We start from the raw sequence: 19,054 nt of genomic DNA, 5'->3' as shown, positions 1-19,054 counted from the left end.
TTAAAAGGCTGCTGGAGCTTTGCATTCTTATGTTAAATATGCAGCTCAAAGCTTTAGCTAAACTATTGGATACATGTTAATAGTATTGGTTTTGTAGTAAGCAAATTGCCCAGTTTGTTTCACAGGCTTTTTAAATGTTACAGCGAACATTCTCTAAAATTACTTTTTTCTGTAATTTTTGCAGGCACCTGAATGGACAGAAGAGGACCTCAGCCAGCTGACAAGAAGTATGGTTAAGTTCCCAGGAGGGACCCCAGGTCGATGGGAAAAGATTGCCCACGAATTGGGTCGATCGGTGACAGATGTGAGTTTACTCAGATTTGCATTGTATGGAGAGTGACAAACCAGAACAAGCCAACTATGTAGAAGACAGACATAGATGCATCCGACATTCTCTTTGGAGAAAGGCTACAATTCTTTTAGGACCTGGAAGTGAACCATTAATGAAATAAGCAAGAAGCAGATGTCAGCCAGTCCCCTGGTCCACAATTAACAGCTGTGTGAGGAATTCTAGTGTTGAGAGACTTAAGCTACAGTAACCTAATCACAGAAAACAGTGCTGGTTTTTGTGTTTAAAGTGACCCCTTTATCTGTGGAGAAAATAGTTCTTAGACTGATCAGAATTAGAGAAGTTCTATTTCAGCTGGATCTTTTTAACGTTGAAGTACAGATTGCTATAGGTATTTAATCAGGTGGTTTGCATTAATTAAATCAGCGGGGTTCTTACATATATCTTTTTATTTCAAGAATGGTAACTACCATCCATTTTGACAAGTTGTTTAACCAAAAAAAGTAATATATGTGAACAATATATATCGATATATAATATATATAATAAAAATAAAATAATATATATAATAAAAATATATAATTTTTATTATATATATCTGTGTGTGAATGAATATATATATGTTGAATATAATGAATATATATATATATATATATAACTGGCTATATCTAACATTTAAAAGACTAAGTATTTACCTGAAAAGTTTTTGATTTCACACTTTATTCAGGAAATTTAAGGCAGAGAACCTTATAAAAGCATCTACCACAGTATCTGACATGTGCTAAATAGTAAATGTTTACTTGAAATTCAAAGAAATCTTTATTTTTATCAATATGAGCCTTATTTTCATAACTGATAGTAAATATTCTTTACTAAATAAGTCAGTTATTTACTGAATTTAAGTAAATCCTGTACACCTAAAATATTTCAGGGATTACTGAAAGCAAAAGATTCAAATGACCTCTTCAATTCTGTTAGTATACCCTTGAGTCATTTTTGATAATGAACAATTTTAAAACCCTACGAAATGACTAGCTCAACCACCCCGACAAAAACATCCAGCTTGTTACATAAATGCTAGGTTTTTTTCATAATAAACTTCCATTTTAATTTATAAGCAAACTTACAAAATATTATTGTCAATTTTTTTTCGGATAGGAACTGCTTTGAGAATTTTAAATAATAGAGATGTTTTTACTATCAAATAAGTCTTTTAAAGATCACATTTAAAAGACTACTTTCTGAATTTTTATATGATTTTTGCATCATTTTGGCTTCAGAGTTAAAGTCTCATGTGAAAAAAAGCTTTGTATATTCTAACCTTTTTTTTTTTTTCTGTTTCATGAGGAGATCCATTATTTAGATGACTGGAGACAAACCATAAGGATACCTTTTCTTCTGCTAAGAATGTTATTGGGATGTGCGTTTTATAACCTTGTTTTTAGGTTGCTCATAAAAGATAAATTAATAATGGCTTATCCTTAAATATCTGACCAAATTAAGGATATTCCATGGTTATTGATGTTTTAAGTACTATGACCCTCCAACTATACTACTGTTACTATATGATTAACAAAAATTACTGAAATAATTTTTAGAAAGTCATAAAACGAACTGGTTTAAAGGGCCCTAAGACTTTTAGTTTTACTGGGAAAAAAAATAGTTCATTTAGTGTCTCCTTTGAAGGCAGCACTGCCTTTAACTTTTTTTTTTTTAATTCTTATTTTATATATTTATTTGACAGAGAGATACACAGTGAGAGAGGGAACACAAGCAGTTGGAGTGGGAGAGGGAGAGGGAAAAGCATGCCTCCCACTGAGCAGAGAGCCCAGTGCGGGGCTCAATCCCAGGACCCTGGGATCATGATCTCAGCTGAAGGCAGACGATCAATGACCGAGCCACCCAGACTTTAACTTTTAAATGACTTTTTAAATAACACTTAACTTTTAAATAACTTTTTATTTTTTTTTTTTTTTTTTTTTTTTTAAGATTTTATTTATTTATTTGACAGGCAGAGATCACAAGGAGGCAGAGAGGCAGGCATAGAGAGAGAGAGGGAGGCAGGCTCCCTGCTGAGCAGAGAGCCCGATGTGGGACTCGATCCCAGGACCCTGAGATCATGACCTGAGCCGAAGGCAGCGGCTTAACCCACTGAGCCACCCAGGCGCCCTAAATAACTTTTTAAATAACATTTCTATGAGACCTCATAGTTAATAATGTCAAAGACAGAAAACAGAATAGAAGCAATATTTTAAATTAAGTTGTTAAAATCTGGTAAATTTTTATCTGTATTTTTAAGAAGAGAGATGAAAGTTTCTATGCCAAGAATAGACATGGTGTAACCAACACAGCCTTGAGAATGGCTAGTTAGTATCAGAGATCTAGAAAACCTATATATTGTTCAGTAGTCTTAGTGCAGTCTTGGTATAGGCAAAGATATCTTTTCAAATTTTTGCAAATGCATCCCATATGTTTCAGTTGTTTTTCTTCTAGGCTTAGCCAAAGGAAACTGAATCCATGTCTGCACTAGATATATTTTCTTCTTACCATGGAAGTAGCAAACATGACTTTTTGGGATTTTTTTTCTTCCAAATATTCTATTTTCATAATAAGGTACCTAAAATACCTTGAACCTAAACTTCTTTGGCACCAAGAAATGCACTTGTGACTTTTCTTCTATGTACAGCATGTACTCTGTATTTTCATTCTGTCGGCATCACATCCTAGCTGGACTACACGTTTCATTTCAGTAACCCCACACACATGTGCAGGCACACACAAATCACTCTCAATCAAGAGAGCAGGTGTCTGTAGACTCAGGTAACACACAATGAAGTGAACACACAATGAAGTACATCGAAGCAGCTGAAGTGGGTTCAGCTAATAAGTTCCTTTAGTAAAATGTTAAGATCACTTTAGATCACTTATACTTCTTTTTGGCTTATGGCATTAATGAGATTTGTTTTCATTAAGTATTTAATTATGGCGAAAAAACAAATTCAGTTTGCTGTCATCAGAACCTCTGCTTCCTGACATAATCAGTACCAATTCTCCCTGGTCTGCACATCTGTTCCTTGAACCTTTTTTTGTTTTGTTTTGTTTTTTTTGGTTTGCTAACTTTCTAACTTCAGGTTTAGTTCTATTTCCTTCAAGAAACAATTGACCTTTTGCAGGGAGCAGCTAGAGTATGTCCCGTATTTGGGTTGACAGATTACAATGAAAAACCCATTTTATTCCTCATTTTAAAAAGGAGTTTTCAGTGAATTAATGGTCGCAATCAACAAGTTGCTAAATTCTACTCTGGATAAAATACAAGCAATGTGATTGCCATTGTAAAAAATTCAAAGTATATTTTAGCTCAGATATATCAAAACTACAAGACCTATTTTATTATAGAGTAAGTATTTTAAATGTTAATATGTGCCTTCCAGCAAATAATTTTGGTAACCACAAAGGACACTGAAATTGTAAAAACAACAAAGGAAACAAAAACTGGCATGGAAAACCAACTTCAACGTGATTATTAACTGCAGGTTTTCTAAATTAAGGTCAGGGAGCCTCAGATTTCTCGCTTGTGAAGTAATATCATTCTCTTGCCTGAAAGGATGTAAACTGATGCTGCTTCTCTCCTGGTCACTAATCTCGCGCATTCTGGTTGTGATAACTGACTGATTGGAGATTTTCTGCCTGCTTAGAAAAGGCCCAAATAGGCAGCAAAACAAAAGACAGGTGAATAGATTTAAAAAGACTTTTATAATTAGATTAGTGCCACAGTGAGAGGTAAAAGTTGTATAGTTAGATAAGCATCCCCATGTGCCAATGAAAAAGAGGAGGAAAAATCATAAAATTCCCAATTGTATTTGATATAACTACAGCTAGAGAGGAGAAACTCTGGGGGAATGTATAGATTATGGTAGTTGTTCCAAAAATATGTAAATAGAGATTTTATTCAATAGCAGATAAGCTTTATGCTTTATCAGTGAATTAAATATACAGTAATTATTTTGGTGAGTATATTACTGCTATTACTTTTATAGTTAGACTAGACCTACATGAGTTGTAAAGATAACAAGGACCGTCTCACTATTCTCGCGGCCAGGATTCCTGCTACGGCACTTTCCTTGGTCGGAGCCTGACATCACATCTGGTCCTTCCTCTCCTCCTTCACTTCCTCAACCTCAAGGTCTTTAAAGATTATTTACATTTTAGAAAGGAATACGTCCTTTATCCCGTTCTTCTTGCTAGCTGAGTCACTGGCTAATCTAATAACCAATTTTCAAAGTAATATTAATAAATGATTTTAAAAATGTGTTCCCCAAATCTGTTTCTCTCTCCCTCCTTCTCTCTCTCCCCTGTATTTTATTAGGAGCCTTTAGGTTCTTATCCCAAGTATATGAATGATCAGAGTGAGAATTTCAGGCAACTTGATTGCCTCTTTAAAGGAAAGATGAGGCAGTATTAGCACTGTTTGGTATCCATCAGAGAAAAATTACATAATTAATTGCTTAATCTGTCTATTGACTTTGTTAGAATTTTGCTATGATCTGACTTCTGGGGCAAAGGTTTATAGGTCTGAATTCCATGTCATCATTTCGGTCTCCACATTGCAAAAATCAGGAGATCAAACCAACATTTTTAACTGTTTTAAGTGATAATATTGATTATTCCATTATTCATTTTCATTGTATTTTATATTTTTCAAACCATTTAAATAACACATTATTTTGCTCAATCTTCACGACAGCATGGTGAGACAGATAGGTAGCCATTTTACAGTTGAGTACACTGTTGCTGAGATGTTTATTCAGGGTGACACAACTACTAGCAGAGTTGGGATAATACTAGTTATTTTGGTTCCTCATCTACTATGTTCCTATCACTACTTAATGCTGTTTTACTGCTGTGTGTATGAAAGACACTTTAAATGTGTCTAGAGACGTTTTGTTATTAGGCCTTTCTTGGTAAAACTATGTTCATAGAAAAAAGAAACTTTTAAAAATACACTCAAGTAAAAATTTGTTTCTCATCAGCCATAATAAAACATTATTTCTATAAACATTTTGTCACATAGACAAAATGTGGACTAGACTTTAGTCTTCCTCTATAGGCATAAGTATACATTATTTTAACAGTATTAATCAGTGCCCTGTCCTTTTCACTTCACAAAAGGAGCTACTCTTCACAACAGTGAGAGCCGCTTCATTTTTCTAAACACTTACAGAATATTTTATGTTGTCTTGATATAATTAAGGCATGTCCTAAGGATTGTCATTTAAATTGCTTCCTTTTTTTGCTATTTTACTGGATTATCTTTCTTTTCTTCATCCATCTTTCCACTTTTTTTTCTTAGCTTGTATTCCTAGAAGTAGAACTGCTTGGTTCAAGAATATGGTTGTTTTAGAACTTTTGATGGCTCTAAAATTGGCCCCCAGAGAGGTTATAACAATAAACAGTGCCATTAGTAGTATACAAGAGAGGTCACTTCCTCATAATCTCACAAACACTGAATGTTATTTTTGGGTTTTCATCATTGTCTGTCAAATATAGCACTGATTTTTGCAACTTGCCTCCTTACATTTTGGTCTTATTTCAAATAAAGTTTGTGTTAATTCATTAGAATTTTAGGACAGACCTATCACCTGCAAATACTTTGCCACTTTCTTTATATCTTTCCCTTTATTTTCAGTTTATTTATTTTTAGTAATCTCTACCCCCAGCATAGGGCTCAAACTCACAACCCTGAGATCAAGAGTCACATGCTCTACCGACTGAGCCAGCCGCATGCCCCTATATCTTATTGTATTACCTAGCTATTCCAGAGGAATAGTGTATTATAGTAATAGTGATTAGTGCAGACTTTTTTGTGCAACATTATAATAAGAAAACCTAATGTTTGGCCATTGATTTTAATATTAGTCATTGATAATAAGACATAGATTACTATGCTACAGAAATTTACTTCAGCTTTTCCAACTCTGATTCATTACAGTTGTGCTCAGGGATAGATATGAAATTTTAACAGTGGGGTTTATATTTAACATATATCAACATAATCATACAATTTTTCTCATATGACCTAATACAGATGGATATATTATCAAGGCCTCTTCTTTGTGTTTTCAAGATAAAATAAACTTGGCCATATATTACTATTCTTTAATAAACAGCTGGATTTATTTATTTCAAATTCTTGCATTTATATATAAGAATATTGTAGAATTTTTGGTGTTTTGTTAATAGGATATCTTTTGATAGGGTTATACCAACCTTCTAGAACTGTTTTATTATGCCAGCCTTCTAGCATCTATAGAGTCAAAACAGTATTACATTCATAAAACAGAGGAAAAAGGAAAGGATGCTGTGAAAAAAGAATCTGAACAAAAATAAGTATCCAAATAAATGAAGTAGAATGGCTGAAAGTTATCAGGAAAACCTATGGAGCAAAATTTTGAAAAATCTTAAAATATTATAGAAAAGATAAGAAACACAAGTAATCAGTCCAAGAGGTCCAAATCTGATTAAAATTTCCAGTGAGAAAGAAAGAGAGAAAACAGGTGTAAGAATATTATTCAATAAATAATATAAATGAAGCTTTCCAGGGATCAATTTGTAAAAGCCTGAGACCAATTTGTAAGAACCTCCTAAAGTCAAGTAGGATACATGGAAGTGATCCTGAAAAAATTTATGAACACTGAGACTACACAGATGATCTTTAAGCCTTCTAGGGAGAAGAGACATCCCAATAAGACCAATCAGAGTGACATCAGGTTGATTAGCAACACTAGGTTCAGGGAGACAAGGGACAAATGGCTTCACCACACTGAGGAAAAATGGTTCTGAATCTGGAGCAACCCAAGTGTGATGGTAAATACATAAGGGAAGGATGCACAGTCTTTCTTACAAAGTTGCTAGAGACTGTACTCTAGCAAAACAAACAAACAAAACAATCACATTTAAAAAGAGAAAGACATGGAATCCAATCTAATAAACAGAAATCCCAAGACCCCACAGTGATACCATAGGACGAAAGTACAATATATCCACGTTGAAGTAGGAGAATAAAGGATTGTGTTAGAGCAACCCTTGAAAAAAGGGAGATTTTATAGACTAGATAGTATGCCTGAAAAGTTGAAAAAATGTATATATATGAAAAAAGGCAATGAGAAACTCTATATAAACAATAGAAGAAAACCATACAAAAAAGGCATAGTCCAAATTTAAGTATGCTAGACAGTAGAATAATACAGCAAAATAATTTGACATTGAGAACATTCTCCTCTGAGGGCACAAGAAGTGTGTCCACGGCACAGCTTATTTCTACAGGAATAACATTTACCATATCATAATTTGTAAGATCTTACAAAATGGCTTTTCATATTTTAAACACTTTATGTTTTTTACAGATGGCTTTCCAATTTTTTAAATCAACAAACTGTAGAAGACTATGGCAAGTTGCCCAGCAGCAGTTTATCCAAGTCCCCCCAAAGCTCTGCATGGCTAGGTTACTAATTTCTTTTCAGAGGAGCATAATTGAAATAATGTGTGTTCATAGGAGCTCTTATTCCCTTTTCCCTTCCATGGAGCTGGAATACCAAATTTGCCCGCAGCCAAGTTACAACCATGCAGGTAAAGTCAGTTGCCCTAAAGATGGTGGAGAAGCACACAGTGGAAAGAGCCTGGCTGTATGGAGTAAAAGGAAAATTGTAAATAGCAACAAGTGCTATAAAGAAAAATAAAGCAGGGGTGCCTGGGTGGTTCAGTGTGTTAAGCCTCTGTCTTCTGGCTCACGTCATGGGGTCCTAGGATTGAGCCCTACATCGGGCTCTCTGCTCAGTGGGGAGCCTGCCTCCCCCCCTTTCTCTGCCTGCCTCTCTGCCTCCTTGTGATCTCTGTCTCTGTCAAATAAATAAATTGAATCTTTAAAAAAAAAAAAAAGAAAAAGAAAGAAAGAAAGCAGAGTAAGAGGTTAGAGACTGAAGGGAATTGCAATTAAAAATGGGGTTCTGAGGAGTCTCTCAAACAGGTAATTCTCAAGCAGGGACACAAAGCAAAGGAAGAAACAAGGCTGTCTGATAAAGTGCTCCACATAGAGGAAACAGCATTTACAAAAGCTCTGAGATAAGATCATGCTTGGGGTGTGCAGAGTCTAGCATAAAGGTCAATATGGCTGTCAAAGAGTGAGTGGGAGGGGATTGTAAAAGATGAGGCAAGAAGCAGTGGACAGCCAGGCTATCTACAACCTTGTTGGCCACAATAAAGAGTGTGGATTTTACTCTGAGTGAGATGGTTAAAACACTGGAAATGTTTGAGCAAAGGAGTGCAAGATCTAAATGGGTCATTCTGACTGCTCTGTGGAGAAGACATTGTGGTAGGAAAAGTATGCAAGCAGGAAGGCAGGCTAAGTAAGATGCTGTTTCAGTTGTTCCTGCAAAATATGATGGTCGTTTGGACCAAGGGTTATTGAAAGAGTTTGGAAAAAGAGGTTGAACTCAGGATATAATATGCCAAAAGCATGTTATTTAATTATACATACACTGTAAACAATAACTATCATAACTATGAACAGAAATTACTGACTCTGGATGTAGGGTGTGTTGCTTTTCTTCATAAGCCCTTGTTGTATACTGCTTTTTTTTAAAAGCTATTTTTTAAATAATATTGTTAAAGCTTTTTTAAAAGCTATTTTTATATATTTATTATATATTAATTTATCTATTACATATTAATATAAGTATTATTAATATATAATTATTATATATTATATATAATTAATATAACAACATATATTACCTTGATTTTTAAAACTACTTTTAAGAATCTAAGGAAAAAGAATATGTTGCCTTTAATATTTTCCCATATCAGTATATACTAGGTCTACCTCACTCTTTTAATTATAAAAGTTTTATTGATTTACGGAAATAGGAAAATCAATCCTAATATTTGTATGGGACTACAAAGGACACAGCCAAAACAATCTTGAGAAAGAACAACAAAGCTAAAAGCGTCACGCTTCCTGATTTCAAAATATATTATAAGGCTACAATAATCAAAACAGTGTGGTACTAACATAAAGAAAAGAAATGGACAACAGAAAACCCTGAAGTAAAATACACACATACACAGTCAACTGATCTTCAACAAGGGTGCCAACTATACACAATAGGGAAAGGATAGTCTCTTCAGCAATGATGTTAGGAATGAGCACTGGATGTTCTATGCAACTGGTGAATCACTGGACTCTACCTCTGAAACTAATAATACATTATATGTTAATTAATTGAATTTAAATTAAAAAAGGAACCCCCCCAAGAAAAAAGCCAAAACATCTACATTACTTGTAAAGGTAATCAGGAAGTTAATGAAAGGCTCTGTTTTTAAATAGATAAGATGAACTCTATTATTATTTTTTATATTTTTCTCTCCAGAGAATCCATAGAAAAGTTTAAAGACATTAAAGAAATAATAAGAATGAACAGCACTGCTTTCCACCAGTTGGAAACATTTTTAGGTGGTTTATTTAATATTCAAATAACAGAATGCCCTTTGTACTTGAAAGGTACAGTAGTACTCAGTTATAATGGGTGTTCAATTCATATAGAGTTGGCCAAGATTAAATACTACTGAATGAAAATAATGAATTTTCAGGACTTTATTCCTTTAATTACTGAGTGTGTATGTGTGTGTGTGTGTGTGTGTGTGTGTGTGTATATAATATATATGTATATTGTATATATATGTATATATAATATGTATATTTTATATATAAATATATGTATATGTGTATATATAATTTTATTATATAAAATATGTATATATTTTATATATACATATATTTATATATTTAAAATATGTATATATTATATAAAATATGTATATATTATGTAAAATATGTATATATTATATGTGTATATATTTTATATATTTAATTTTTATTTTATTGTATTTATTTTTTTTTAAAGATTCTGTTTATTATTTATTTGACAGACAGAGACCACAAGCAGGCAGAGAGGCAGGCAGAGAGAGAGGAGGAAGCAGGCTCCCTGCTGACCAGAGAGCCCAATACGGGGCTCGATCCCAGGACCCCGGGACCATGACCCGAGCCAAAAGCAGAGGCCTTAACCCACTGAGCCACCCAGGCGCCCCATATTTAGTTTTTATTATATAAAATATGTATATATTTAAAATATGTATATATATAAAATGTGTATATGTTTATATAAAATATATATTTAATTTATATAATAAAATATGTATTATAAATATATATACATATATACATAAATATATATTTAATTTATATAAAATATGTATTATAAATATATATACATATATACATACATATATACATATATATAAATATATACATATTTTATATAATATATATTTAATATAAATTATAATTTAATGTGCATATATTTATTATATTATATAAAATATGTATATATTTATATGTGTATATATTTAATATATAATTAATTTATGTATATATTTTATATGAAATGTGTATATATTTATATATGTATGTATAATATTTATTATATATAATATAATTAACATAATTATATTATATATATATATATTATATCCCAGAACCCTGGGATCATGTCCTGAGCTGAAGGTAGACACTTAAAGATGGAGCCACCGAGGCACTCCTAGTTAAATAATTTTTATGATTAGAGTAATACTTAAAATGTCATCAACCCAGCAAGAATTTGAAAAACAGGACTTGAGATTATCACTAGTAGTCAACATTTATTTTCTGAGTTATCTGAGGATGCCAGGAACACACTTCATATAGCTCAGAAAATTAGAAAATTCTTCTATATAGTGAACAGAAATATGCCACCATAAAACTTTCCACTGATCCTAATTGGACCTTGGAATTTTCATTTTGCTAATTTAATTTTCTGTTACTTTCATCAGTGTTTTCACTAAAAGGAATGAAACTATTTTAGATTTTTTTTTAAGATTTTATTTATTTATTTTACAGAGAGAAATCACAAGTAGATGGAGAGGCAGGCAGAGAGAGAGAGAGGGGGAAGCAGGCTCCCTGCTGAGCAGAGAGCCCAATGCGGGGCTCGATCCCAGGACCCTGAGATCATGACCTGAGCCAAAGGCAGCGGCTTAACCCACTGAGCCACCCAGGCGCCCCATATTTTAGATTTTTTTTGTCCATTCCACCCTAGCCCGTATGTCTCAGATTTGATTGTAGATCCCCTATTTCATAAGAATTTTAAAGATAAACTTAGGTATACCTGTATCAAGAAGAAGGATTATAAAATGTTTTCTACTTGGAATTAGAAAATGGTAAAACAAATTTTCCTACAATTCTACAATTCATGTAACTATTAAAACACATGTAGCAAGAGTGTTATCCAAAATCCTACCTTAGGCAGTAGCCCACAATATTATTAATTCAGATACTGAGGAAAAAGAGAAGCCTCATCTGCATGAGACCTATATAGAAATATATGTCTTCTCCCAAGAGAAGCCTAGAAAAAAGTCTTGAGTATATCTTGATACAACCTACCTTTAAGACCTTATCTTCTATAATTGCACATCATATAAAAGCAGAATGAGTAACTGAAATCTTCATTATAGAATTTACGAGAAAAATAACACTAAACAATTCAAATTGGCACATGTATTATTGAAGTCATCTAGATGTAAAAGGGAGAAATAGATTTGTTGATGACCAACCCAAACAGTGACACTAGTTCACCTCCAGTGTCATCTCTGTTTGCAGATGTCATGATACTATATACAGAAAACCGTAAGGACTCCAACAACAACAACAAAAAAAACCTGTTAGAACTAATAAACTATTTCAGTAAAGTTGCAGGATACAAAATCAATGTACAAAAAAGAGTTGCATATCTATGTACAAACAACATAATTATCAGAAAATGATATTAAAACAATTACATATACAATAGCATCGAAAAAAAATAAAATACTAGGAATAGATTTAACCAAGAAGATGAAAGACCTGCATGCTGAAAACTATAAAACATTGATGAAGATATTCTGTGCTCATGGAATGGAAGATTATTATTAAAATGGAAGAATAGTATTAAAATGCCCATACTACCCAATACAATCTATAGATCCACTATATATAGATCAAAATTTCCATGGCATTTTTCACTTAAATTGAAAAAGGATCCTAAAATTTGTATGGACACCCCAAAAAATTACTGACAGTCAAATAACCTTAAGAAGAACAAAGCTGGAGGCATCACACTCTGAATTTCAAGCTATATTAAAAGCTGTAGTAACCAAAATAGTATGGTACAAGCATAAAAACAGACATAACCAATCAATGGAACAGAATAGAGGCCATGAATAATCCCACACATACAAGGTCAACGAATATTTAACAAAGAATATACAATGGGGTAAGAACAGTTCCTTCAATAAATGGTGCTGGGTAAACTGAACAGCACATGCAAAAGAATGAAATTGGACACCTACACAAAAATTAACTCAAAATGGATTAAGGACTTTAACATAAAACCTGAAACCATAACACTACTAAAAGAAAACAAAGGGGGTAAGCCTCTTGACATCAATCTTGGTGATGATTTTTTGGATTTAATGCCAAAAGCAAAAATAAACAAGTGAGACCACATCAAACTAAAAAGCTTCTGCATAGCAAGGAAACCATCAACAACACAAAAAGGATAAATTTGGAATAGGAGAAGATATCTGCAAACCACATATCCAATAATGATTTAAAATATAAATATATAAGGAATTCCTATAATGCAACAGCAAAAAAAAAAAAAGAAGAAAGAAAGAATTTAAAACTGAGCAAAATAACTAAATAGACATTTTTCCAAAGAAGATATATAAATGGCTAACAGGTATATGAAAAGGTCCTCAATACACTAATCATCAAGGAAATACAAATCAAAACCACAATGAGACATCACACCTGTTAGGATGGCTATTATCAAAAAGGCAAGATATAATGCTGATGATGATGTGGAGAAAAACAAACAGCAAACTGTTGGTGAGAATGTAAACTAGTACATTCTCTATGAAGACAGTATAGAAGTTCCTCAAAAAATTAAAAATAGAGCTACCATATGATTCAGCAGTCCCACTTCCGGGCATATATCCAAAGGAAATAAATCATCATCTCAATGAGATCCGCATTCCATGTGCATAGCAGCATTATTCACAATTAACTAAGTATGGAAACAACCTAAGTGTCTGTCAGATGAATAGATAATGAAAATGTCATTTTATATGTTTATACATATGTATATATGTGTATACACACATATACATAAAGAAACACAAAGGAATATTATTCAGCCAAAAAAAAAAAAGTCAATTAAGGATTACACTGTTGGTGGGAATGCAAACTGGTGCAGCCAATCTGAAAAATAGGATGGAGGATCCTCAAAAAGTTAAAAATAGAGCTACCATAGGACCCAGCAATTGCCCAACTAGGTATTTGTTTAAAGGATACAAACTGGATTTGATGATGACCATACTCACTGAAAGATGATTTTCATTTCTTGAAGTGACATGCTATCATACTCAAGGCACCCTAGCCATTAAGCTTTATATTAGACCATTACTTGTTTAGAAATATCTTTATCTGCTTAGAATCATAAATAATATGCCGAGGATGCCAAACTTGCCCCCAAAACAAATATTTTGTGATTATTACCATATACATCTTGGCTTGCTTCTGAGACAAAAAAAAAAAAGAGATATTCTCAAGAAAAAAGGATCATCTGCAGTTCTCATTGTGATACAACCATTTTGTGATACCAGGAAATATGAAGTTGACAAAGAGCCTAAAGTATTTTTTTTAAGATTTTATTTATTTATTTGACAGATCACAAGTAGGCAGAGAGGCAAGGAGAGAGAGAGTAGAGGAAGCAGGCTTCCCACTGAGTGGAGAGCCCGATGCGGGGCTCGATCCCAGGACCCTGGGATCATGACTTGAGCCGAAGGCAGAGGCTTTAACCCACTGAGCCACCCAGTTGCCCCAAAGAGCCTAAAGTATTAAAATAATTACTTTACCACATAGAATTAGAAAATTAACCATTTGTGCTTTGCTTTTTTCTAAAAAGTTCTAAGTTGTCTTTTAAGTGGGAGAAAAGTGTGGTTCAAAGATTACTATGGTGACATCCCATTAGTTTCACTGTTTGATACTGAAGCTCTGAAGAACTCAGATTATAGCATTATTTGTTTTGTATGGTAGGCCAAATTTTGATATATACAATATTTAGAATTCTCAGTCAGTACAAGGAGTAATTACCAGGTATTCTCAAACCAATTCACCAATACCTTCTCTGAGAGGAGACCTCCTGAAGTCAAAACAAATATTAAACACTGACTTCAGAAACTTTCCTTCAAAGGAACCACAATTTGATTAGACTTGTTTATTGAGCAATTTATGCCCCAGGGCATTTTGTAAACAGTAGAGCATCTGTTAGCATTTAGTGGTGTTTAACATTCAGTGGGGTCAGATGAAGAGAGGAATAGAGTCCTCTCTCTGCACATACCACTGTCATCCAAAATTACCAGGCCTGTCCATACCTGCACCTTCCTGAAGAGCAACATCAGAGGCTTAACACTGTAGGGGACAGAGGGGCATATACTTCACTAAAATAATTGACCCATCCACTGAACAAACATGCAAATAACAGTAACAATTGTGATGGGGGTACGGGTAGGGGGGACAGGAAGGGGAAACCAGTAACCAGAACTGCTGCCATATATTATCTAAATATTCAGTTTACAGGGGTGCCTGGGGGGCTCAGTGGGTTAAGCCTCTACCTTCAGCTCGGGTCATGATCTCAGGGTCCTGGGATCAAGTCCCGCATCAGGCTCTCTGCTTGGAAGCAGGGAGCCTGCTTCCCCCTCTATCTCTCTGCCTGCCTCTCTGCCTACTTGTCATCCCTCTCTCTCTCTGTCAAATAAAAAAAAAAAAAAAAAAATCTTAAAAAACAAAAATTCAGTTTACAATGAAAATAAATGAGTCTTGGAGACACCTGACTGACTCAGTCAAAAGTGCATGTGACTCTTGATCTCAGATCATGAGTTTGAGCCCCAAATTGGGTGTAATGATTACTAAAATAATAATAATAATAATAAACTTTAAAAAAATAATGTGGGGCACCTGGGTGGTTCAGTCATTAAGCGTCGGCCTTTGACTCAGGTTGTTATCCCAGGGTCCTGCGATTGAGTCCAACATCAGGCTCTGGGCTCAGCAGGGAACCTGCTTCTCCCTCACCCACACCCCCTGCTTGTGTTCCCTCTCTCACTGTATTTCTGTCAAGTAAATACATAAAATCTTAAAAAAAAAAAAAAATGAGCCATGGAAAGAACCAAGAAACCATGAAAAATAGAAGGCAACAGAAACTGCTCATGAGAATGAAAAGATTTAGATTTAACAGAAAAAACTCAAAGTAGGGATGCCTGGGTGGCTCAGTTGGTTGGACAACTGCCTTTGGCTCAGGTCATGATCCTGGAGTCCTGGGATCAAGTCCCGCATCAGGCTCCCAGCTCCACAGGGAGTCTGCCTCTCTCTCTGACCTCCTTGCTCATGCTCTCTCTCACTGTCTCTCTCGCAAATAAATAAATAAAATCTTAAAAAAAAAAAAAAAAACCTCAAAGTAGCCAATATAAATATGTTTAAAGAACTAAAGGAAAGCATTAATAAAGAAAGTAAAGTATGATGAGAGTATTATATCATACAGGGAATATCAATGAAGAGAAATTATTTTGAAAAAGAAGTGGTAATTCTGGAGTTATATAATAATTGAAATTTTTAAAAATTCACTAGAGACTAGGATCCACAGTAAATTTGAACTGACAGAGGAAAGAATTAGGAAAAATAAAAATAAACAGAGCTTCAGAGAACTATGAGATACTGTTAAGCACACCAACATATGCATAATGGAAGTACTGGAAAGACAGAAAAAAAAAAAAATATCCAGAGAATAATGGGTAAAAACTTTCTAAATTTTTTAAAAAACACTAGCCTATACATCAGGAAGCTTAGTAAATTTGAGTAGGAAAGCCTTAGATATTGACAGAAGGTACATGTAATTAAAATGATAAAAGCCAAAAAATGAGAAAATCTTGAAAGCAGCAAAAGAAAAATGACTCAACACTAACAAGGGAACCCCTCCCTCCCACACCCAATAAGATTAACAGCTAACTTCTCAGCAGAAGCAATAGAGGCCAGAGTGCATAATAATACATTCAGACTGCTCAAAGAAAAACCTGCCAACCAAGAATCCTCTATCTAGCAAAACTATTTTTCAAAAAATGAGGGCCAAATAAAAACTTCAAGATGAATAAAAACTAAAGTCATTCAGTCTGAAAGCAAGTGATCCCACATGGTAATTTAAATCCATATGAAAAAACAAAAAGCACCAGTGAAGGTCAATAGGGAATTATAAAAGACCATTAGAAATGCATATGTTGTTCCTAAGTAATTTTATAAAGCAATTGTATAATAGATATATAATGTTTGCTTGGCCTATTACATATAGAAAGATGATGTATCTATAATATACTTGCTCTAAGAGCACAAAGGAGGCAGGTGGGAGCAAAGTTTTATTGGGCTGAGTAAACTATAGGTGATAAAATAATAATTATGACAAAGTATTGTTGGATTTATAACATGAATAGCATATATAATGATTATACTATAGTTTGGAGAGAAAAGGAATAGAGCTCTATAGAAGTAGTGTTTATTTTTATCATTTGAATTAAGCTAATGTAGAACTGAGACTGATTTTCATAAGTTACGATGTATATGGTAAACCCTACAACTTCTAAAAAAAAAAAAAATCTCAAGAGAATAGTAAAAAAAAAAAAAAACTTTAGGGGCGCCTGGGTGGGTCAGTGGGTAAAAGCCTCTGACTTTGGCTCAGGTCATGATCTCAGGGTCCTGGGATTGAGCCCCACATCAGGCTCTCTGCTCAGCAGGGAGCCTGCTTCCTCCCTGCCTCTCTGTCTACCTGTGATCTCTGTCAAACAAATACAATCTTTAAAAAGAAATTAAAATGCTACACTAGAAATTCACTTATACAAAAGAAAAACTGTATTCACTTACACAAAAGAAAGCAACAATGAAGGACTAGAGGAACAAAACAATCAGAAGAAAAAAGCGAAAGGTAAAGTGACAAACTTAACAGCTATATCAATAGTAACATTAAATGTGAATGGATTAAACAATCCAAAGAGAGATTGGCAGGCAGGATTTTTAAAAAATCATGATCTATCTGTATACAATCTACATGTGACACACGTTAGATTCAAAGAGAAATAAAATGAAAGACAAGGAAGGGAAAAGATAGGATTATGCAAATAGCAACCATAAGAAAGCTAAAGTGGCTATACCTATATCAAACAAAATATTTAAAACAAAAAGTTACCAGAAATAAAGAGGGATATTTTAAAAGGCCAATCCGTAAAAATATAACAGTTATAAATATATGCGCCTAAAGGCTGAGCACCAAAATACATTCAACAAAACCAGATATAAATGAAAAAAGGGGTGCCTGGCTGGCTCAGTCAGTACAGCATTTAACTTTAGATCTCAGGGTCTGAGTTTGAACCCCATGTTTGGTGTAGAGATTACTTAAAGAAAAATAGAAAATTCAATAACAGTGGTTGCAAGTTTCAATAACCCCACTTTCAATAGTGTGTAGAACTAGACAGAAGATCAACAGGAAGACTTGAACAATATGATAAACCAACTAGACCTAACATATCTATAGAATACTTTATCCAGCAAGAGAATATATGTTCAAGTATGCATGAGACAATTCTAGGATAGGCCAAACAAACAAAAGTTTAAACAGATGGAAATAATGCAAAGTATGTTCTCTGATCCTAAGGGAATGAAATTAGAAATAAGTTAACAGGGAAAAAGAAAAAACAGGAAAATCAACCAATATGTTAAAATTGAACAGCAGACTCCTAAACAACCAATGAGTCTACAGCCATACCACCCTGAACGCACCCAATCTCGTCTAAATAATGAGTGAAAGAAGAAATTACAAGGGGAATCAAAATTCTTAAACATGAATGAAAATGAAGACATAACACACCAAAACTTAGGTAATGCAGCTAATGCAGCTCATATAGGGAAATTTATAGCTTTAAATGCTTTATTAAGAAAGAGGAAGAGAGGGCGCCAGGGTGGCTCAGTTGCTTAATAAGTGTCCAACTCTTCATTCTGACTCAGGTCATGATCTCATGGTCATGGGATCAAGCCCCAAGTTGGGCTCTGCACTGGAGCCCTCCTCCCTCCTATAAAAAAAAAAGAAGAAGAAGAAAGAGGGGCACCTGGGTGGCTCAGGTGGTTAAGTGTCCAAATTGATCTCAGCTCAAGTCTTGACCTCACGGTTGTGGAGTTCAAGCCCTGCATTAGGCTTCACACTGGGCATGGAGCCTACTTTAAAAAAAAAAAAAAAATAGGAAGAAAGATTCTAAATCAGTAACACCTTAAGGTATTAGAAAAATAAATTAATTAATTAAAATGAGCAGAGGAAAGGAAATAAGAAGAAGAGCAGAAATTAATGAAATAGAAACTAGAAAATCAATAGAGAAAAATCAGTGAACTCAAAAGCCAATGCTTAGGAAATATCAATAAAATTCACATTTAGCTCGATTGACCAACAGGGGGAAAGGATTCAAATTGCTAGAATCAGAAATGGGGGTGGGGGAAGGACATTACTACCAACTTTACAGAAATAAAAAGGGCTGTAAAGGAATACTATA

At 33.9% G+C, this 19,054-nt stretch overlaps 1 protein-coding gene and 1 long non-coding RNA gene across 2 annotated transcripts in view; both read left to right on the top strand.

Annotated features, from left to right (window-relative positions):
• Positions 1-19,054, top strand: part of DNAJC1 (DnaJ heat shock protein family (Hsp40) member C1) — a 226,204-nt gene that overhangs the window by 196,631 nt on the left and 10,519 nt on the right. The window contains exon 9 of the mRNA XM_082742134.1: positions 185-304. Within this exon, the coding sequence (XP_082598260.1) occupies positions 185-304 (120 nt within the window). The remainder of the gene's footprint in view (positions 1-184; positions 305-19,054) is intronic.
• On the top strand, positions 11,284-17,405 carry LOC309870078. Its single transcript, XR_014314478.1, has 2 exons — positions 11,284-14,416; positions 14,449-17,405. It is a non-coding gene; the product is annotated as an uncharacterized lncRNA (long non-coding RNA).

Source organism: Mustela nivalis (assembly GCF_964662115.1).
Source record: "Mustela nivalis genome assembly, chromosome: 7".
NCBI lineage: Eukaryota > Metazoa > Chordata > Mammalia > Carnivora > Mustelidae > Mustela > Mustela nivalis.
This window is presented reverse-complemented; position numbering and strand designations above follow the sequence as displayed.